We start from the raw sequence: 22,565 nt of genomic DNA, 5'->3' as shown, positions 1-22,565 counted from the left end.
ACATTCCCTGATGTCATAGCTATTTTGCAAGACTACAATTGCCTTCTATGACCCTGAAATTTCTCCTGCCATTCCAACAGGAGAGGATGCTTTTATTCCTTTTCCCATGCCTGCAGTGTGGTACTGCTAGCACTAGTGTTGCTGTATTTTGCCCTAGAGATAGCTATGTTTCACTTGGGGATGGGCCAGGCTTTTTAAAGGGAATGCATGAGAATTAAGACCTTAATCCTAACAATATGGTAAATTACTGAAATTTTGTCTGGCCTTCATTTCTCTTGAAGGAACTGAGACATGGACAAGCTTCTAACAAGTACCATCCTCATCAAACAAGCAAATCTTCTAAGTCCAAACAAGTAAAATATAAGCCAGTGACTTTTTCAGCTATATAATGGGGAATAAAAGGTTGAACACTATTTGTTTTTCTAAGAATTTTCTGGCTTGTTGTTGTGAAGACCTCTACTATGCTATGATACATGCTCCCCATATGTGAACCAGGAGAGCGTGTATCCACAGATGGGTATGTGTTTGTCAATCCCAGACAGCTGGAGCCCATCAAAACTGCTTGTGTGTGTGTGTGTGTGTGTGTGTGTGTGTGTGTGTGTGTGTTCCTTTATGTGCCTACGTAGTACAAACAGTTTCCTTAGGTTTTGAATTCACTGACGTGCTAAGCACAGAGAATCCGGACTGCTAATATTTAGTATTTCAGACCCCCACACCCAAGATGCAAAGCTTGAAAAGGATAAGAAGGAAAGCATTTGGAAGCAGTCTCAACATTGTTTGAAACTAGAGGACTAAAAACAGCACCTCATCCTAGAGAGGTGAGGCAGTGTTTGAGAAGGATAGGCCATGATGTCATAGATTGAGTTAATTTTTCTCCCTCCTGCTGACATAGCTGATTTGTTGGCAACCATATACACCCTGTCATACAAAAAAAATTCTTAAGGGCAGTTGCTCATGTAAAGGCAGTGTGGAAGTGGGATTGCTTTGCACATTTTAGTGTTGCTTTTTTGTCAGTTTTCCTCACAGGTCCTGCCCCTAAGCCAGTAAGGTCTATACCCATTACCACTTAAACCTTTTTGTCTTCCTGAGAAGAATGGGTGAGAAGATATTACTCATCTCTTTGGAAGCAAGTCCCCTATCCTTTCAAATATACTTGAATTCCTCCTGAAGAGACACCCAGGAATGTCCTTCACCCAGACAATTCAGAATCCTGAGCTGATCTGCAGATGCTTTTACTTTAGAAAACATTCTTCAAGACCACTCAGTCATTTCTAACAAATGCCTGGGATGAAAGATGGTTGTTGTTCTCTTCAGCTTCTTCTCTCCAGTTTGGTTTTGCTGTATCAACAGCATGTGATAGCTGAGGCCAGGGTACTGTGGCTGGTCAGGTAGGAACATCTCATGGCTGCAGTTCTGAATACTGAATAAAATTTTGAAATAAAATATTTGAGTGTCTTATAACTTCCTTCTTGTTTGATGCTCATTGCCCAAAGGACAGAGGTCATGTGTAAACTCTGGTCTCAGAAACTCTGACCTATTCCTCTGTCTTGGATTGCCTGGCTGACTGTTAAAACAGGAAGTGTTGCCTTAATAATCCAGTGGAAGAACAACAGTGGAGGACAGACAAAATAGGAAGAAAGACGGCAGCAGAAAGTACTGGGGTATATTGAACCTCTGTGGGAGTTGTTAATGAGTAGGAGTTGTGCAGCAGCACAGAGTTTCAGAAACACAGATATGTCACTTATAATCACCAATTCAGCAGAAACATGAGAAGGAGAGATTAACAGCTTTTTTTTTTCAGATATGGACAGAGAAGTGTTTAATAATGAACTCACTTGCAGTAAGACTGGTAAAGAAACCATGGTAATCCATGGAAAGGAGAACAATGGCTTAAAAAAGAATAATCAGGCTAATGAATCTCTGAAGTTTAAAGGTTTGAGATTGAAGAAAATTATTAGCCAGATCATTACTGAAAAATAAGGCCCTATTGTAGCAAAATCAAGGAAGCAATATTTTAAAGCCAATTACAATTCCTAAGACCTTTAAATATTATTCTAATGTGAAAATAACTGTATGATGATGTACTCAATGCCTATCCAAGTTTTGAGGTTTGAAAAACAAACTGCTTATGATCTTTTGTGGCCAATAACCTGACAAGCATATGGAATACAAATGGAGCAAGATTGGGGTTTTTATCTATGGTTTACATACAAACTCAGTTGGAAGCACCAGGCAAAGCCAAGAGTAAAAAACTGGCCAAAGGAGGAGCATGTTCACTTCTGCAGCATGGTTGGTTTAAAAGGCAAGCTGATACCAACTGAGAGGCTAAGATGGAAAACCTGAGCTTTTCCATACTGATAAGGAATGTGGAAAGACTGTTAAATTTATTAGTTTTTCAAGCAGAGGATCTTCAAAATTTGGTTGGTTTTTTAAATGAAGAAATGTCTCAAATACCAGTGCTGAATTTCTTCCAAACGTGAATTTAAAAATGTTTTTCCTGTAATACATCTTTTTTTTTTTTATGTGACCAGTGAAATCTGCCACGACCTAGAAAGTTAAATTTTTCTATCAGCTGCACTTTAAATACATTCTTCTTTCTGAATCATGCTAATGAAAATGTTGTCCTGAGTACAAAACAGAGCAGTGTACTCAAAGTTATTATTCAACCTACTTGACAACAGAAGCACTCAGTTCTTTGAGCTGAAATGCATTAAAGGGGAAAAAAAGACATTCAATGAATTATGCTTTTTTCAGCTGTAACACTGAAAACTCTGCTGTCCTATGTTTGGTGCATAAAGCTGCTTTGCTTCATGTATTTTTCAGACTAATTTTCAGTGCTAATGTGTGAATAAGTTAAAAAAGCATTGACTCTTTTGGCCATAACAGTTAAGACAGTATTTGCAATACTTCCAACTTTGTTTGCATTAGGAGTCAGAATCTCTCTGCGAAGAATACACACACAGAGGCCTATGTTCTGCAGCACTGAAACATTTTCTTGTTTTAACTTCCTTTCTCATGAGTTATTGCAGTTAAATCAAGTTTTCTGACTCAGCTTCCTGCAACAAATCCTTGTTGCTTCTCTCTCACACTTTTTATTAGGCACCAAAGTGTTCAGCCAGACAAACTCTACCCCCTGTATCTGCATTCAGTCCCAGAGAAATCCCTCTGTCTACAGGAATGGTGACAGTCCACCAAATGACCAAACTGATCCAACATCGTGCCAAGGCAGTCTTTCTCCCTCTCCCTCAACTCCCAGCTGCCTGATTCCATCTTTCCTGTTTTACTGTTCAGATAAGCACCAGAGGGAATGCAAATAGGAGAAAAGCAAATCTTAATGCTTTGCTGGGTTAAGGCTAAGCTCAGGCTCACTCTGAGAGCTGGAACATGGGACATCAGTGAGGGCAGTGCAGGAGCCTGGCCATGCTCTGTACTCTGAACAGGTCTCTGGTGCCAGGGACTGGCCATGTGATGTACTTCATTCCCTTAGGGCATGGCTTCCCATTTAATCTGTGAGCACAGGATTGGTTAGTCAGTTCTTCTGGTTTACTTAGCAAAATGAAGATATTCACCCATGGACTTTAACCAGGGCTGTGACTGAGCTTTGATTCAAATGCAAGCTTGTCAGAGGCATTGTCACCAAATCTGAAGACTGATAAGAGTTTCATATCAAATAAATTTTATTATTGCTTTCTTCATCCTACTTTTATCTGATCTTGGAGGTAATTCAAATGAACAAAGATATATGCAATTGCAATTACTACTCCCACTTAGCTACATATGTGGGCAGTCTTACTTCAAATTAGTCTGTTACTTCTGTTTATCATAAAGTTAATATTAAGCTGAAGTAGAACAAGGTGCAGTTATTCCAGAATAAAAATCTATGTATGTGGAGTTAGTAAAGAGCAGTTATTTTGGAATTTGCAGCAGCTGTTTAGAAAGCTCTCACAGATTAAAAAAAGACCTGCACTTCCCAAAGTATACATTTCATGATTCAGAGTAATATATTTTACCAACTGCATTTCGTTTTTTTTCAATAGCGATTAAAATAGAGATTCTTTTTTTTTTTTTTTTGTGCAGAAACTGATAAACTGTAAAAGGTTGCAGCACCAATTGCTCAAGCAGAAAGAAGTGTTAAAAATGAGAAATCTGCTTTAAAAAGAAATGTTTTTAAAATTATCGATTAGCATAAGTTAGAAATGTGCTCAAAGGGTTAGGGTAGTGGCTAGGGTGAGGTTTAGGGTTGAGAGAGTCAAAGAGCTTACAGCTCCAGGAACACGGGGGCTGGAAAAGGTGATCCTGGCAGGGCCTCAACTTTGCTGCACCTACACCTACCAGCACCACACTGCATCTGATTTTATGGCGTGTAGTGGTTATTATGAATGTTACCTTTTTTTCTCTTATCCTTTTTTCTCTTTGTTACTCCTAAATCCAGCTTCAGCTCAGCTTTTCTTTGGCTGCTCACTGGTGAGATGTTCACAGCCATCAGGCCAGCCCTGCCAAGCCTGTGCCTTGCCTGTTGCCTTTATATCCCTGTGTTCCTCAGCAAATCTCGTGCTCCCATTCCTCAAGGCTCCATGCCTGCATTTCTCTGCATTGCATCACTGTGCTAGTCATAAGTCTCTTTTTCTACACAGAATAACTGTTTGTTACTTTTGTTTATATAAAATGATGGTTGTACCACACACAGATAAACAGAAGTAAAACAAATTAGCCACAGACCTGGTTAATTATGGAAACTGCTGTCACAGTTAACCAAGGAAAAGATGCAGAAGGGTCAAGAGAAGTTCAAAGCAAACAAACCTGACAAATCTCAGTCCTGAGGTCTTGCACATTCAGTACAAAGCTTATGGCAAATTACTGAGAGTGGCAATATCATATTCCAGGGTTGCATGTTTCAGCTCCAAAGGTCATGAGCAGGTAAGAGCAAGCTGCACACACTATGACATAATCCATCATGTTTGGGCATTTTTTTTGAACTGGTTATGCTGGCATTTTTTTTCTCTTTTGGGGTAGAAGAAAGCATGCAAGAATTAGAGTCTCTGTTACCTAAACTTTTAAAAGTAGAAGTTAGCTCAAATATTGCATATTTTTTACAGATAAAATTGCATGGCACAGTGAAGGGTAGCCAACAAGGGTAATGGCAAGGATAGGCAGGGACTGAAATTGTCTCGTCCTTTCTCAAAAGATAAAAGAAAATCCACAGCCTCCCCAGTCAAATGGTCATCAGAATCTGCTTTGAGATAGATAATCTCTTGATGTCTCTTTCAGTCCGATTGTTCTCTATTACTAGTTTGTATTTTTATCTTAAATAAAAAATTCCTTGTGCATTCTCAAAATAGACAGGTTTTTTTTATCTCCTTTGTCTTTTTGATAGATCACATGTGATATACTGATGTATGTCTCCATAAATCCTCTAACTTGGTTTAGGTTTTGCAATGACTGCAAGTGGCCTTGTTGTTTCCAGTTTGCTTTTTAAAAAATATTTTTTATTTTATTGTGTCATTCTTAATTATATGTATAAATAAATTCTAATTTCACAATCACCTATAAAAATAGTGAATCTTGTGGGGCTTGGACTGCCATAATTTACTGTGTTTGTACAGTTGACATACAGATTATTTATTTCTCATTTAGAAAAATATCCATTCCTGAATTCTCTAGTTGGTATTTTGATATTACTGTTACCTTCTTTTCCAGTCACATGCAATCTGTCGTGTTCCTGACTTGACCTGACATCTCTTTAGTATCAGTGGGCACAGCCCTCCAATTCATCACTTCCTTCATAGCTGCAATGCTGCATCGTGGTCTAGACAGGACATCTTGATAGACAGAAGGGAGGTCTCTAATCCTATAATATATCCTTAGTGATTAACTCAAAATAAATTAGAGGTAGCAAAATCTACCTTTTAATGTGTCTTTTTAATGCAGGATCACTCCCAATACTGTAGCATTGAATGCTTTTGTCAAGGCTTAGCCTAAGGATCTCAAGACTAGGACGGAGACATAACTCAGTCCCCCAGTACTGTCTCTATTCTTTCCAGTGATTCAATTTTAACAACAGACCTCTCCTGTTACTTCAGTCTGAATTTCAAAGCTTGGCTGATCTGATATTTTGCCACTCCTACCCTGAGACCCATTGTATGCACAGAGCTTTTGCAGCTCATCTTAGCTCTGACCAGAGACGGAAAACAAAACCCCAACAACAACAAAACTCCTCATGGTTTCCCTATTGCAACTATGGATGAAGTTTGTGAGGATGAAAAGAAAAAATCAGCTGGATACTTAATATTTTATGGTAATGGTTTGACTTGGTGCTTGTCCAAACAGGTACGAGATTTTGAGTGAGAGGAAATGCATATCACAGGGGTGTGTCTCATTCCAGTACGTCCCTCGAGGATGGAGACGCATTGGTCAGCAGCAGAACCTGCAAAATGGAAGGAGAAGATGGAGGGATGCATCTACAGTATGGGCTCATTTAGTGTACAACACCAGGTGGAAGCCAAATGAGCAATTAATGATCACACAACGTTTTGAAGGTGCAGAATGTAATTTATTGCCCAAAGTAGCTCTTTGGAGTGGGAAATGGTCTTAAGATTCTGTGCATTCATTGACCTTTCTGAGAACCATTTTACAAACTAAAAGGATAATGAAGGGAAGGCTGTTTACAGAGTGAGGTATTTTCTGCTGCAGAGCCACTCAGCAGCACCAGAAGGGTCATCCTCTTCATTCTGTTCTGGAATTAAAATGTACTTTGTGAAGGAATTCACCTTTAAAGGGTTGTCTGCCTAAGTGCTCTTCTGGAATAACTCTTGTGGAATAATGTGGTTTTCAAAAGCTGTGCCAGCCGCCTCCTCTGTACAGACAAAGCCTTGGGCTTCTAGGATTGGACTTTTTGGTACTTAGAGAAATTGCTCGATGTTTCAAATGGAGACCCTTCGAGCACTCCCGTGGTCTGCTGATGATGGCGCAGGGCCCTGGGTTTCGTTGCTTGTTTTCTGACTTGGCTAAGAAATGGCTTGGGAAAGGTGCCCTTAACCTCCCCCAGGCAGAGGGTGGGGAAGTTTTCACAAGCCCCTTGGAACAGGCTGCGATGCTGCTCCAATCCCTTCTGCCATTCCAAGCCCACACAAGGGGCAGCCAGGAACTCCTGCTTCTCGCAGGAGATGCGATGTCTCCTGGACATGCAGTCCCGTACCAACTGTGCCACCAGAGGCGAGCTAAAACGGGCGATTGCTTTCCAAATACTGCCTCCAAGAAGCCTGCAGATGTCTCACACAAGTGTTCATATCCTAAAAAGCACCTTTTCCATCCTTTTAAAATGGCAGATTAAGTCATGTATATGACTCAGACTCATTTTCTTGTCCTGTGACTCCAGGCAAGTCACTTCTCTTCCAGCTCCCTGACAGGTTTTGGCCATCCAATCCAAAACCGCCGTGTGTGCCCTTGCTGAGGAAGATGCGTGAGCGGCACCCTGGAAAAACAAAAGGCAGAGCTGCGTTGAGCTAAATGCCTTCCAAACCAACGCGGTGTTAACTAATGCTGCCTTTCCCAGCTGTGTTGTGAGGGCAATGCGATATTCCGGACAGACAGCGATTACAGTAGCCGATAAACCACGGGTGATGGAGTCACTGAAGACGGAAACTGAGGCGTCTTTCAGCGCGGGGCGGGTGAGGGAAGGGCCCGCGCCCCCCTCATGGCGCCCCAGGGCCCCGCCCCGCGCCGCCGGCGGGAAAGCGGCCGGGCCGAGCCCTCAGGAGGAGCGAGGCGGGCGGCCGTGGCGGGCTCGGCGCCTCCGCCCCGGGTACTGCCCCCACCTTCTCCCCGGGAGCTGCCCGGGCATAAGCTGGGGATTTAATTACTGTTCTAATTTTGATGGGGAATTACGGTGCTTTGCGGGGGGGGGGGGAGGAGATTCAGGAGTCCCTCGCCCTTTGGGAACAGAAATGTACATCTCATGAGAAGGCAGCTGGCAAAGAAAAGCCGAATAAATCTGTGTGTTGGCGATTAATCAGTTATTTTCCTCTGAGGCAACAGATGTGAGGTCGTGCCGTGAGGTTCCTTGGGGCAGGTCGGATCGGCCCCGGCCCGGGGAGCCGAGCTGTGCCGCCACTTTCTGCCAGCCCAAGGCCAGGGAGAATTGCGGGGTCCCTGTCACGCCAGCAGGCTGGAAGGACACCGCGGTATCCTGGTCTTGCTCACCTGCCCTCGGGTACTTGAGGTGGCACAAGATTGTTGGTGGTTTTTCATGGATTTGCTCTGTTGTCTCAGACTTTCACCCTTTTATCTGCTTCACTGCAGGCAGTGGTGACTGGAATCCTTCAGGTGTGCCAACACGCACCAGCAGCAGGACAACACTAAGCAGGAGGATTTTTTTCGTACCTAAAGCTTTTAATAGGGTGAGGTATAATTTCTCCATTTTCCCTAATAGCCTGCAGGAAGGCGCAGGTCGGGGTCTGCCTGCGTCTGCTGTGCAATGCCAAATGCCTAAGGATGGGGAGTAGAACAATCCCATAACCTGCTCAGTGGTGGTTGAAGGGCAGAATTATGTGCATTTTGTGAGGATGTTTCTAATGAAGAAGGAGATTGTAATATAGTTTTAATGCCTCTTGCACAACTTGTTTTTCTTCCTTTGGTATTTGAAGCTAGGGAATTTTTCAAATCTCCCAAAGTATCTTTTAATTAGTGTTTTGCTGTAATTATGCGAGGGCATGATTTGTCACTCCATAATTGTCAGAGTTCTGAAACAGAAATTAAATATACCATGACCCTATCAGAAACAACTGATTTTATAAGAATGTTTCTATTCAATGCTAACAGAATAAGATAATTCTGAAATTCTGATATCCTGTTCCTTTCTTACCCAGCCTCTATGTACACAAGATTCTTGCAAGCAAATTAGTATTTACAAGCTGAAAAAAAGGCCTTTTGCAGATATTTAGCCTAAACTATCCCAACCTTTGTTAGACATAGCCCATCTTATAGTTTGTGGATTTTGTTAACAAATGAGCAAATAAACATATGCACACATTTTGATGTGGTGGTCTACAAAACTTTTGATCATCCAGAGCTAGAACACCAAGTGTAAGCTCACAATTTAAACAGAAGCAATTTAACCCATTTACAAAGCCACAAAAATGATAGAGTAGTTTGGTTATAAGACCATGTTTCTAAGAAACTACTTTGTATTCACTATTCTCCGGTTCATAAAATTTAAGGAGGTCACACTTTGCTCATTTAACCATGGCATCACTAAGTGCCTATTCCAGTTCTAGGCCTTGCTTATAGCAAGTCACATAGAGAGGGTAGTGAAGCTGTGCTGGAGTGCAGACATGGCAAGTCAACCATGAAAAAACATGAAATGAGCTCTCTGTATATAGGTTTTCACAATAAAAGTTCCAGGTTTTTATTACCCTTCTTTTGTTCTCTCCATGCAAACATACTCCTTACAGCCATTACCTGCACGTGTTCAGCATTTATTGGTCATTTTGAACCTCAGCAAGAACTTCAAAACAAATACAGCTTTAAAAATCTGCTCTCAAGATACATCACTAAGAAGTTGTAGCCTTCTCAGCACTGTTTTGTGTGTTTTCTGTCACATGAAGATGGAGAGGCTGAGCTGTTGCATTGCCTTTCCATTGCCTGTTCTGTCTGCAACTATGCTGACTTTTGTTATAAAAACACAGACTGCCTTTAGCATTTTTACCAGAATAAATTCCACTAGTGCTAATTCATTTTAAATGTTCCCACCTCCAAAACTCATCTCTGACCCAAGATTCTCACAAGGGAATGAGATCTCTTTTCCTAATACCTATGAAGCCCTTTCTAGCCAAACTGGTTTGTCTGAATGTAAAGCCATAGATTTTCTCCTTTTGGCCTGGTAGGTCAGATAATGAAGAGTTGGAAGCAGAATCCAAATTTAAATCCATATATGATGTCATACTGACATGTTTCTGTGGTTCAAGGACTTCTTAAAAGTCTTTTTACAGACATTTACTCATTTATTGCCTCCTCATGACTCTCTTTGTTTGCATTTCCCACTAGTGATCAATACTTTATTGCATGCTCTTTCACGATGAAGGCCATGGAGGATCAAGTAGTCCAAGAAGAACCAGGATACCAGGATGATGAGGTAAATTTGTTATTGATTGAAAACTATATGCAGCAGATGTTCAAAGGTATTTTGAGAGTCTTAAGAAACCCATGGAGGGACAGGAGGTCCCCAAAAAACATCAGGGAGTTCAATGCATTTAAAATTTTGTTCCAGTCTACTACCAAGAAAATCTCATTCCCCATGTCCCTGTACAGCCTGGCTCTTCAAGTAATCTTCATTAACCTTTCAAAAGCTGTGTACGGTTTTTAATGGGATTATCATTATTTCATCATATTTTACACTTCTATATTAAATCCAAGGGGACTATAAGTTAATTTTCTGCTTCTGAAGAATGATCATCAGCATGAAAAGTGTGAGAAATTATGGTAGAAAAGCTGCAATTATGATGGTGCTAACACAAGTTTTATTAGCACAGCAGAAGATTAATTGCCTGTGAAGATACACTTTATGGAGAAGATGATAGCAAACATGTAGGCCTTTTTGGCTCACTATGGCTTTGCTTATTTCAGTTATCCAACAAGTTATGTATTATTTGTGAAAAGTCAATAAATGTTTACAAATCTGAAACAGTCATGTATTGAGAGAGATGTAATAACAAGAAAAAGCAACACCTATTTTTTTTTTCTGCTATTTTGTTTAGGAGTCCTTTTTTCAGGATATTGACCTGCTGCAGAAGCATGGAATTGTAAGTATTAGCAATCACTTGATCACACAGAATTGTCCCTCAAAAGCTACTGTAAGATTGTTTCCAAAATTGTATACACATTGATGCAAATAACTGAAATTCCTCCTTGCAGTAAGTTCTAACTCAGTCAGTGGAGACAAATTTTGCCTTTGGTGATAAGACAGATTTTTAGAAAATCTCATTCACATCAGATTCCTAAATAAAGTGTCAAGATACTCAAAGTATTTAGCACCTAGCACTCTTGAAAAACCAACTGCTTGCTAATTTATTTGAAAACTGTGTGATAGATTATTTCCTGTTCCTGCCAATCTTTGTAATTACTCCTGCATTTTTGGTGCCTGTGAAATTACACTGTGACAATTGTTACTATACTATTTTCAGCATGCTAGCACAGGGGGTAGAGTAGGAGTGTGGAAAATATTAGTAGCTAGAGAAATAAGTGGTTAGTTTTCTTCATCAAATGTGAATTTCTATCATTGCTACCATCATCACATAAACATCACCTGTTTATTTTAATTGCAGTTATTATATGTTTATCTAGGAGACTGGCTCATGGATTGGAATCCTGTTATAATCAGAGTTATAGAAGCAGAATAAAAAGTTGGATTTGTGTGAAGTAATGTGAGATTTAATAAAAGTGACTACAGACAGATAAAGATGGGAAGGACGTATCACAGTGACTCATCATTAGTCAGCACTGCAGTTACTGTGCTGACCATGTCAGCAGAGCAATTGTTGGCAATTTTTTTTATTATCAGTTCATTTTTAAAGATAGTTCTGAAGAAGGATCACATGGTTGGGAGCTCCAACTACGGGTCAACATAGGAAAAATAAACAAATTATTGCTTAAAAAATGTAGCAAGTTGATCAAAGAGTGTGACCTGAGCTGGAAGGGAGCTGTACTACCCTATCAGTATGAAACAAGGCATGCCATTCACTGAAGGATACAAATGGATGAAAGTTGGAAAACTAAGAATAACGACTTAGGCTGTTCTGCTGGGGTTGTAAAGGTTTTCTGCTCCTTTCCATCAATTTTTTTTCTTTCTTGCAAGTTGTTATTCCCACACCTCAGAGGAACTTTTTGGTCTCAGCTGTGCCACCTAAAAGCTTTGTGCAAACATAGGATGACTGCTATATGTTAAATTCATTTACCTGGAGAACAATTTTTGTGGGTTTAGAATTTTTTTTCAAGGAGTAGAAAGAAAAATATTTACTGGATATGCCAGTGTGCCCAGAAAGAGAATCAGAATTAGAACAACTGAGAGTGTGATTTGGTGATCCAAAGTGTTTGGTAGGATTTAAGGTGCTGTTACCCCTCAGCCTCTGCTGAGTGTCACACACGTATCACAGGATGAGAAATAAGCTTTGAAATAAACATGACTAATTTCTCACACAACCCCCCCTCCCTTCTTATGCTCAATGTACCCACACACTCTAAATAAATAGATTATATGTCCAGTTCATAGGTTTTTTTCAAAGAAAATTCTTGAACAGAAACGGCAAATTGATGTATTATCCCACACCTTTCACATAGTATGTTTTCTTGTGAGTAATCTGTTCTCGCTTTTACATTTCCAGTGATGTCAGAGTCATAAAATGAGGTGAGGGAAGGTAAAATATGTCAGTAGGGTGCTGTCTGAAGTTGTGCTGTTCCCAATTTATGAAAAAGGAGTAGCTCAGTCCAGCCCAAAGTGTCCCTCAGATCTGCAGGACACGTGTTTTAAACTGGACATGCTGAAACAGCACAGCAGTTAGACTTTCCAGTGATCCTTGTGAATCAGCTCCCAACCCTCCACCACCAGATTATCTGGTTTACAGATTATCTGTGCTGAGGGACCAGGGACAGACTGTGTTATAGGGTGTCCAAAGTCCACACTATCTGAAATAATTCTGTACTGTTTCTTTACTATCAGCATTGATCTAGAAAAACTGACACTTGAAAGGGGAGGAGTAAATACTCAGACATCTTTCTCTCAAAACCACCAGAAGCTGCTCTCTGCACCATGATCCCTCACACCAATGTTACTCAAAATTTAGTTTTGTTGGTGTCACAAACTACACAATGAAGAGTTTACTGTAAATCTGTTTCTTTCCTGGCGAAAACACAGGCATATGAACATAAACTTAAAATATTTCGCTAAGGTTTATTTCACCTTCTGGTTGTTAACTGTCCTGAGTACTCACAGAAGGGAAATCTCTTTGCAGAATGTAGCAGATATTAAAAAGCTGAAAGCAGTTGGGATTTGCACAATCAAAGGAATCCAGATGACCACAAGAAGGGCACTGTGCAACGTGAAGGGGCTCTCAGAGGCCAAAGTGGACAAGATTAAAGAAGCTGCAAACAAGCTTGTTGTAAGCCAGTCACTTTCCTGAGAGTTTGAACTTATGCTGGCCTCTCCAAAATGCTGCCCAAGATTTCTCTTAGCAGATTTCCCACTGCGTCATCAAAATAATTTTGAAAATTATTCTGCCTGTTACTCTAAGGCATAATACTTTATACTCCACAACAACCACACGAATGCTGTGGTGTTTTTTATACCCAACCCACGGGCATGAGGCTAGGGGGAGAAGAAGATATTTGGGTGGGATATTGCACTTTTAACTTCAGGTTAAAGCTAAAATATACCTCTCATGTTCTCTTTGGTCTTCCCTAGGAACCAGGCTTCCTCACTGCCTTTGAGTACAGTGAAAAACGGAAGATGGTATTTCATATTTCCACTGGCAGCCAAGAATTTGAGTAAGCTTATCTTTTATATTCTTCCTTCATCCAAATGTTCCCAATAATCATCTTAATTGTCTCTAATGAGATACAGAAATATAAGGGAATAAATACTCAGCTAGGACACATAGATTCCCCTTGCATTTGGAGTTAGTGCTGCCTTAAAGAAGTCTACATCAGTAAGCACCAAAGCCAACTCCTTTTATGAGAGGAAACTGGGCTTTGTACAGTCACTGTAAATAAATATTTGGCATCTAGAAATCTTGACTGTATAATTATTTTTGCCTATCAAAATAATCTGCAGGTTTGAGGTCAAAATTGCAAGTCTTCAAGTCCTCCCTTGAGATATTTTCATGGAATGTTATTTTCAAATATTATTTTCAATATTATTTTCTCTTCTTTCTTTCCAGTAATAGTTTGTATAGATCTTTCCTTGCACACAAAAAGGGAGGTAAAGACAGAGTTAACTTTTTATGAATCAATGATCATTTAGTACCCTGCACTTAATGCATCAAGTGAGGAGCTTTGGGGCAGAAATTACTTTCCTTAAAGTAGTAAAAATGTCTCTGTTTTATTTTCCTCTTGTAATTTTTTTTGATCATAACCTCTCCCTTTCTGTAGTAAGCTTCTGGGTGGTGGAATTGAAAGCATGGCAATCACTGAGGCCTTTGGAGGTGAGAGAACCACATTAAATGAATATTACCAAACAAAGAATTGCAACTTAATTTGGATTTTAATTCATCTTGGATTACTTCTATCAAGTTTACCCCATTGTAGTTATAAAGATGAGTATCTGCATGTGTGCAAGAAGAAATAATCCACTTTATGTTTTCCCATTTTTCCCCTTCATTTGCTTGCAGACTAAGTTTGAGCCGAGTAATCATTACTGGGCATGCTGATTCAGCACAACATAGCATGACTAAGACTATTACTAACATGCCAGAGTTCTCCCTGATAAAGTGTAACAAAATTGCCACAAAAGGTATTTTAGTCATGCACACTTAAGGTACACTGCACTTTATATAGATTTTGAAATTACAATTAAGCTACTGTTACAGTACACCTAATTAGTTGGTGCTTGACACTTCAGCAACAAGAGTTCATAAAACAAAGTACTCTTCCCTTTAGAAGACATAAACTGGGGGCTCATGTGTTTTGTAGAATGAGATTAACAAACTTGTAAGCTTCTCCTTGATCATTTTACTGGAAATGAAACTGGGCTAGGTTAATGGAATCAACCATTTCTTTCCCACCCCACCCCCCCATTATCACTTTTCCACAGGTGCCATATGGTTTTAACTTCCACACACAAGAGAATGACTTCAGCAGTCAAGCACGATCAAACTAAAGCATTTCAGATTTTGCTTTTCATGTAACACATTTCTCCTGCACAGAATATGATTTAGAAATTGAGGTTAAATGATATTAACAGGTAGAGATTGAGGTGAATTTTGTAAGTAAGAGTTTCTAACTGCAGTAATTCCTGAATCTGTCAAACTTGGAGAAAGAAACCCTGACTCTTTTTTCCCCTTCTCTTTATTTAACAGAGTTCCGGACAGGCAAAACCCAGCTATCTCACACTCTTTGTGGTAGGTATAACACCTTAAAATAGAATGATGTTTCTTCTCAGTGAATCCATTGTTTACCACTGTATCAGAATTAAACACATAGAGAAAAGTCAGAATCTTTTATTTTTACAAATATAGTTAAACAGACCTTGGTGACTCTTACCTCCATAAACTGTGTTTGAGTAGAGAATTCATACAAGTTGTTACTTTTTAATACTGCCCACATCCATGAAGGTTTTGTCACAAGGAGAGGAAGTTAATAGGCTGTCTTAGATAAACCAATGAAACACACCATCTGGAAAAGCAGAGCACAAATGTGTGTCACATGTAGATGGGGCATTGCTCAGAAAAGGGCAGAGGCAAATTTTTTTCCTCAGCAATTCTTTGACTGTCCTGGTTTCAAGAGGTTTTGCTGAATATGACATTCTGAAAGGGCACTGAAAGGGTACTACTGGCTGTCAGTGGCTGGATAAACAGACTTTGGCAGCCACCATATTTGGGCAGTGCCAAAAACAGCAGGACGCTGATTTCCCAGAGATATCTCTCAATGTGTAAACAGAAGTAAACAGTAACTTATATAACTGTTAATGCTGCTGGAATTACCAGACACTGGGTAGGCAATTTCTACTAAATTAACCCCCTATATTCTAAAGTGAAATATGGCATGTTCTGGAAAAACAAGGCCTCTTCTGGTTAGTACAGTGTAATGGTCAGCAGAGTCATACCCTTTTGCATGAATGATTACAACTGGATTGAGTATTTTAGCTTATGCACTCCAAAGAGACTAAATCCACAATCAGCAACTATTTGCATATCAGGAAAAATTTATATCCAAAGAATTTTTGATCATAGGAGCTACAGCTGGAAAAAGTGCCTACTAAGTCAATAGAATTAATTTGGGCAGAGGATTAAGAGGAGACTTTGTGTGTAAGAACTCAATAATAATATCCCTAAAATACACAGATTTAGTGATGATACTGAGTAAAACAGTTTTGACACCATTAATTAAATCTCATCCGATCTGCATTCAAGAAAAGTGGGTTGAGCTTATTCTCAAGATGGCAATAAGACAAGATACTCCTGATTTTCACATTGATTAAAACTGACAGTTCTTTGTGATATGGATAAACAGTTGTATTTTATTTAAAAAATAATGATAGATGGAGTAAGAAAATATTTTTCCTGCTTTTTCATTTTAATCTTGTATGCTTCTCTGTAGTGACAGCTCAGCTCCCAGGACCAAATGGCTACACAGGTGGAAAGATTATCTTCATTGATACTGAAAACACTTTGTATCTTTTTGACTGTTAAAAGCTACAGGTGTGATGAACTGGAAAGTTAATGCATTTTAATTAGTCATAAGGAAGCTTCATACATGTAAAACATAAGGGGCACAGAAATTGTGGAGAGTGCAGAGTGTAGTGGCCCACAAGGAAGTGTTTTTCTTTTGTCATTTGATGTAATCCAACCTGAAAAAATTAGTTAGGAATTGGATTTTATTTTAACTGGGGTTTTTTTTGTTTGTTTGTTTTTGGGGGTTTTGTGTTTTTGCGATCTAGTAGGCCTCCTACAGGTTATAGCAGCTTTTCTCTTCAAGATAAATTTATCTAAGTACTAAACACTATTTTTAGCACTTCACATTTGCAGTAGACTGTGTATAAACAGGTTTTGCTAAATTCCTAGAGCACAGATATCCATATGTCAACCCCCTCACCTCAAACCCTAAACACAAAACAATTACCATCGTGAGCCCTAAACTATCTTTAGGGTACGTGGGACAGCCTGAAGACAAAAAGTCAGTCTTCTCTAGGACTAAAATAAATATTCTTCTTTTTTTTTTCCCCATAGTCCTATTTTGGAATGGAGTTTATTATTTTCAGAGCATGGTTTGCACTAGGAGAAACCCTTAACTCTGACTCATGCCAGCCGACCGGATCGCCTGCGTGACATTGCGGATCGCTTCAATGTGGACCACGAGGCAGTGCTTGACAACGTGCTCTATGCACGTGCATATACCAGTAAGACCATTTCTGCAATTGGCATGATAGCTAGGCTTTTCTCCTCTCAGTTTTTTCTCTCTCTCTTTCCATTTTAATAGTTCTCAGTTTATTAACACTTCTCAGTTTACTAACAGCTCAACACACTCTCTATCACAAGACACCGCTTTAAAACTTCAAGAAATTTTGAAATAAGACTTCTTCAAGAATGCAATATAAACATAAATGATTAAAACATGTTCTGTGTGTCATTTAATTCAAATTAAATTAAAATGTATATATTAATTTTCAGTTCTTAACAAAAAGTTGTCTTCATGCAGAGTGAAGATTTTCACAAAGAAGTTTTGTGAGATGGGTGAGAAAAAACTGGAACCTGCTGATTGTTACTGGGCACTGGATTTAAAACTGCTGGCAATGAACAAATAACCAGTGCAGACATTTAAAGTGGAATTTGAAGTTCAGGCTTTTGTTCTTTCCAAGTTCTTTCTGGTCCTAATTTCTCTTGGTAACTGCTTCCCACTAGGTGAGCATCAGATGGAATTGCTTGACTATGTAGCAGCCAAGTTCCATGAGGAAGCTGGTATCTTCAAGTTATTGGTACAAGACTTCTGTATGCTTACTGTTCTCAGAATAAGTGTTCCTGTTTTCTTTCACTGTATTTACTTACCCAGCATGATTACAATGCAGATCATTGACTCCATAATGGCACTTTTCCGTGTGGATTTCAGTGGTCGCGGAGAGTTGGCTGAACGACAACAGAAACTGGCTCAGATGTTGTCAAGGCTCCAAAAAATATCAGAAGGTATGGGAAACATGGCAAGATTTGGAAAACATGGGCTGGAGTCACTACCAGTAGCTGTTGGTAGCACAACCACTTAGTAGTCCAGGTGTATTATCAATCAGGCTCTAGCCCAGGGATCTTTCCTCACTTTACACCTCTGTCAGTTACCAAAAAGAGCAAACTGAATATATTATTTCAAGATGACAGATTGAGAAAACTTATGGACTTTCCAACATGTAGAGTTTTTCTAGAAATACTGTTAGGTCCTAAATGAGATAATAAGTTGTCGAACTGGACAAATACTCAGTAATTGTTTTCCCCAAATTTCAACAAAAGAAAGACAGAGAAAGGAGGATGAAGGCATAGAGAATTAAAAAGCCATGCCTCTTGCCACTTTCCAGTACTTTGCAATGCTTTGAGGGATGATGACAGGATGAATGGAGTTCTTGAGTTCTTTCTCTTTGGAATGTCTCAGAAATGTTGATGAGGAATGAATAAATGCTTTTTTCCTGAAGTGAAAAAAAAAAAAAAAAGCAAACAGAGAAAGGGAAGGAGAGGAACTTAGGGCAGGGAGCCAACAGAGAATAGATGGGAACTGAGAAAGACTTGTTCACTGGAATTGTGAAAAGGACTCATTTTTCGTGTACAACAGCTGAAGCCATGCAAGAGCAAATCTAGGCTGTGTCCTGATTAACTGCAGCCATCAGTCGTAAAGAATATTTTCTTCTCATTCATTTGAAATTTGAAATGCTTCAGCAGAAACCTTGCTTTTACCATGGACGAGAGAATATTTTGGAACTCTAATTGGAAGAAGTCTACCTTCTTTGCAATGTCTTCTCTTGCAGAATATAATGTGGCTGTGTTTGTGACCAACCAGATGACTGCTGACCCAGGAGCAACTATGACGTAAGATACTTCTTCTCTCTCTTTAAAAAAAAATCCTGTATTTTGTATTATGTACTTAACAGAAATGAGAACTGAGATTGTGAGGTGCAAGAGGCACTGAAATGAAAGATCAGATTGGTCACTGTTCCCTGTGGTATTAGGAATTCCTACATAAATTATCTCTGGAAGTTTCTCTCAGTTTTTGGAATGAGCTTTTTTATGTTTATCTGCTGCCTGCTGTGGTGGTGTGATTTTACCGTGACTTAAACAAAGAAAATGAGCTATAAAAATATTGAAAAGGCACCACATTTTCCTCTGGAGCAGCTTATATGTGATATTTAAGGTGTGTATCTCTTGAGCCTCTTGAATTTAATGGCAGGAAAATGATGCCAGCATTGAACATTTGAGACAAGTGTGCAAAAGTCGGGTTTCTAATGTATTTCCCTATTGATTATTTGTTACTGAGTTGAATAGGGCTCAGTCTGACAGTTAATCACAGTATTAACCTCTGGAATTTGCACAGTGAATCACCACAATTTTCTTGCTAATTCAGCTTTCAGGCAGACCCAAAAAAGCCCATCGGGGGCCACATCCTTGCTCATGCTTCAACTACCAGGATCAGTCTGAGGAAAGGGAGAGGGGAGCTGCGTATTGCAAAGATCTACGACAGGTAAACAGGAGGGAAGGTGACAAATTTCAAGGTATTGAAACTTTCTGGATGGTACACTGGGAGAAAATCTGAAAGGACAAACTAATTAACAGATTAAACGACTAATTAAAGTTGTCTTGCACATTGCATACATTAAATAACATCATCTTTCATCATAAATCCTACTAGATGCTCAGCTCTTAATGAAAACCATCAAGTACTTTGGTAGGACCGGTGGTCCTTTGGCAGGAAAATTCTGGACATGTTAAATTCCTAAGTTTTCCTGACACAATAATTTCACATTTTCTGATCCTGATGATATCAATCACGTTCTACAGTTTGCACATAGGTATAAAGGCACTGAGGTATTCCAGGTTGCTCACACCCACAACATTTTGGAGACTGTTTCACAACTGCATTTTACATGGAGAAACCCACAAGTTTCTTGTTTCTTTTTCTCCCAGCCCTGAGATGCCTGAAAATGAAGCCACATTTGCAATAACTGCTGGAGGGATTGGGGATGCCAAAGAATAGATAAAAAACTGATGTAAATGTACAGCTAAAAACCAGCTGGGCAGTTGGGATGAAGATTTGTGAAAGGTCGAGAACTACCTGGCTGCATTTGTAGCTTTTGGGAGATATTTAAGATATTTTGGGAGAAAATAGGATGGACTTTGTACAGTTCAGTTTTACTGAATTAAAATTTTGGTCATTTAGGGTTTTTGTTTTTCAATAGAACTTTTAGCACACAAAGATTTAAGCCATTAGATTGTGAATTGTTCTTAGAATCCTTTTCCTATCTTTTGTGAAAATCAAACCTGTCCTTTCACATGGGAGTGAATATACTCTTTCTTAATTTATTTCAAAGAGAGTTTCTAAGTGCTAGAATTTAACAGTGTGAAATGCAACAGAACTGGAATAAACTCAGTTATAAAATTGATATATATAGATGGAAAAGGCAGTGGGAGGAACAACAGCTCAAGAACTTGACGGATTTTCATGTACTGTAGAGGAACAAGTAGTTTTAAGAATACGTTTTTAAACATTTTTATCTTGACTAGATAATGTTCATGTTTTTATTTAGCATTTTTTACTTTTTGGACAGAATGTTTGAAACCTGTTCTTATTAAAGTTAAAAATAAAGACTGTGAATTAGAACAGATGCCTGACTATGTTTGGGTGCTTTCAATAAAACTCCCCTCTCAAAAATCTCATTGATCTTTCATGAGAAAAATAATCTGGGTGCAACCCAATACCTTAAAACCTTTTTTCTAGTTCTCTAAAGAAACAAACTTGATATAATTGACTTGTCATTCTTCTAGTATAAGTAAGACTATTAAATATTACTTTAAGTAATATTAAATATTGTTACTATAAAAAAAATAAAACAAATCCTGAGGCTAGATAGGAGGGGCTGGCACCAGCACTTATACCAAGGAAAAGGCACTTAGGATTCAGCTTGCTGAAGGAGCAGTCAGCACAGGCACAGCTCTGAACTAACAGGAGGTGTAAGTCACAGGGGGCAAAAGAAGAAGCTGAGAATAAAGACAGAAACAGGGCATTGGGGCCAAAATAACAGTTCCTTTTACAATATCTCCAATGCTCATTGAATTGCTTGTTTTAAATAAATTAAACAATACATACACACACATGGATATAATGGAGAAGTCCTACTTTGTCCTCTGGTAATTACAATGAGTCTAATTTTGGGATCTGGTCGAAGAACTCGTCTTCACTGGAAAAAGAATTTTTTTGTTTAGGTTACCAAATGCATGTAAGATAACATCAAATAAAAAGGCAGCAATGACCAGAAATTCATGGAAGAGAAGCTTGACATTTTAGCCAGGCTTTTCCTTGTGGCAGACCTCTGCCAACCTAGAAGGCTTGCCTTCTTTAAGTGGTTTCTTAACAGATAATTGATATTTTTCCTGAAGTAAAGCACTATTTTTCACAGTGGAGAAAAGACTAGAGAGCTGAAGGCTGGGAAGCCGGTTCATCTGAGAGAGCCAGGAATGGATCAGCCATTGTCATTTAATGCACTGTCCAGTCCTTTGCACGTGCCAGGCTTTCCCACACTGGGCATTTGTATCCAGTGGCCAAGTACCCAGTGCCAGTGAGAGTGTGCAGTGTCACTTGACTCCCTGCCACCCACTTGAAAGACCCAGGTTTCTTACAGAAACATCTTCCATTTTATTTTAAGCACTCGGATTGCTTTTTGCTTTCTCACACATGTGATACATACGTACATATATATATGTGTGTGTGTGTGTGTGTGTATATATAGCATGTGAAGCTAAAATGGTAATTTGCATGTTGTTCTAGGCTGGTATTTTTATCCAAGGGCCAGAAAGTAAAGGAGACCCGCTTTCCCTTCTGCCAGTATAACCAGTGTTTGATAACCTGACAGCCCAGAAATTACTGCTGATAGCGATAACACGGTGTGCGCCAGGGCTGTGTTTGGCTGGTCTAACCCCACCATCCACGGGACACGGCTCTTTGTGCCAGGACACACTGACCTGGCGACAGCACATACACGGCACGAAAGGATTTATAGTCTGTGCCACGCAACCCCCTCGTGGATGATTCTGCCTTTCAGCAGGGAGTCTCTGGCTCGTGGGGAATTCTCTCCCGGCCTGCTGGCGCTCAGGTGACAGCAAACATCATGGCCGCTCTCACTCTGCTCCTGCCCCCGCTAATCTGACAGGGAATAACCTCGGCCCGCTGGAGCCGCCACAGAGGTCCAAAGGGCCGCTCCTGCCCCGTGGCCCAGCGTCCCGTTATTGTTCCGCCATTGTCCCATCACCGTGTCCTCAGTCGCGCCGCCACCTTGGCGGAGCCCGTAGGCGAGCAGGCGACGGGCCGTATTCTTCAAACCGTCTGCGAATCTAGCGTAACCCTCCCGCCCGGTACGCGTAAGAATGTTACGCCATGCACACCGGGATCTACGCCAGCCTGAGTTACGCACCTTGCGTACACCGTGTGCTTACGTAACGTGCTCCTCGGCCCAGGTATTCCCTGCCCTGCAGAAGGGGTTACGAGAGCGCTCCTTGCGCAGCTGACTTTGGGGAATAGCGTTACTCCTCCCCTCCGCCTTCCTCACGCAGGGCCCCGGCTCTAAGTAAAGAACGTTACGCACTTTTCGTAGCCCGCCTGCTACTGCACTGGGCGGT

At 39.9% G+C, this 22,565-nt stretch overlaps 1 protein-coding gene and 1 long non-coding RNA gene across 3 annotated transcripts; one reads left to right on the top strand and one right to left on the bottom strand.

Annotated features, from left to right (window-relative positions):
- Nucleotides 1-6,563: 6,563 nt before the first annotated feature.
- On the bottom strand, nt 6,564-22,476 carry LOC134417375 (uncharacterized). 2 transcript variants are annotated; one of them, XR_010027561.1, is made up of 5 exons: nt 22,361-22,476; nt 21,040-21,130; nt 17,748-17,825; nt 15,247-15,378; nt 6,564-7,471 (listed from the first exon to the last, which is right to left on the bottom strand). It is a non-coding gene; the product is annotated as an uncharacterized LOC134417375 (long non-coding RNA). The 2 variants fall into 2 exon arrangements; XR_010027562.1 differs by lacking the exon at nt 21,040-21,130.
- DMC1 (DNA meiotic recombinase 1) lies at nt 9,898-19,999 on the top strand. Its single transcript, XM_063154543.1, has 13 exons — nt 9,898-10,129; nt 10,752-10,796; nt 13,002-13,148; nt 13,451-13,533; nt 14,137-14,189; nt 15,063-15,104; nt 16,303-16,375; nt 17,010-17,101; nt 17,604-17,677; nt 17,768-17,882; nt 18,707-18,767; nt 19,300-19,416; nt 19,860-19,999. The coding sequence occupies exons 1-13, from the start codon at nt 10,073-10,075 to the stop codon at nt 19,927-19,929; spliced, it is 1,029 nt and encodes a 342-aa protein (XP_063010613.1). The 5' UTR covers nt 9,898-10,072; the 3' UTR covers nt 19,930-19,999.
- Nucleotides 22,477-22,565: the final 89 nt, after the last annotated feature.

Source organism: Melospiza melodia, chromosome 4, assembly GCF_035770615.1.
Source record: "Melospiza melodia melodia isolate bMelMel2 chromosome 4, bMelMel2.pri, whole genome shotgun sequence".
Taxonomy (NCBI): domain Eukaryota; kingdom Metazoa; phylum Chordata; class Aves; order Passeriformes; family Passerellidae; genus Melospiza; species Melospiza melodia.
This window is presented reverse-complemented; position numbering and strand designations above follow the sequence as displayed.

What these genes read in the sequence shown, in the direction of transcription:
- DMC1 (XM_063154543.1), top strand. Translation starts at nt 10,073, where the DNA reads ATGAAGGCCATGGAGGATCAAGTAGTCCAAGAAGAACCAGGATACCAG. An exon ending in AAGCTGCAAACAAGCTTGTT is followed by an intron (nt 13,149 to 13,450) that starts GTAAGCCAGTCA and finishes GGTCTTCCCTAG; the next exon opens with GAACCAGGCTTCCTCACTGC. An exon ending in GCTCCAAAAAATATCAGAAG is followed by an intron (nt 17,883 to 18,706) that starts GTATGGGAAACA and finishes CTTCTCTTGCAG; the next exon opens with AATATAATGTGGCTGTGTTT.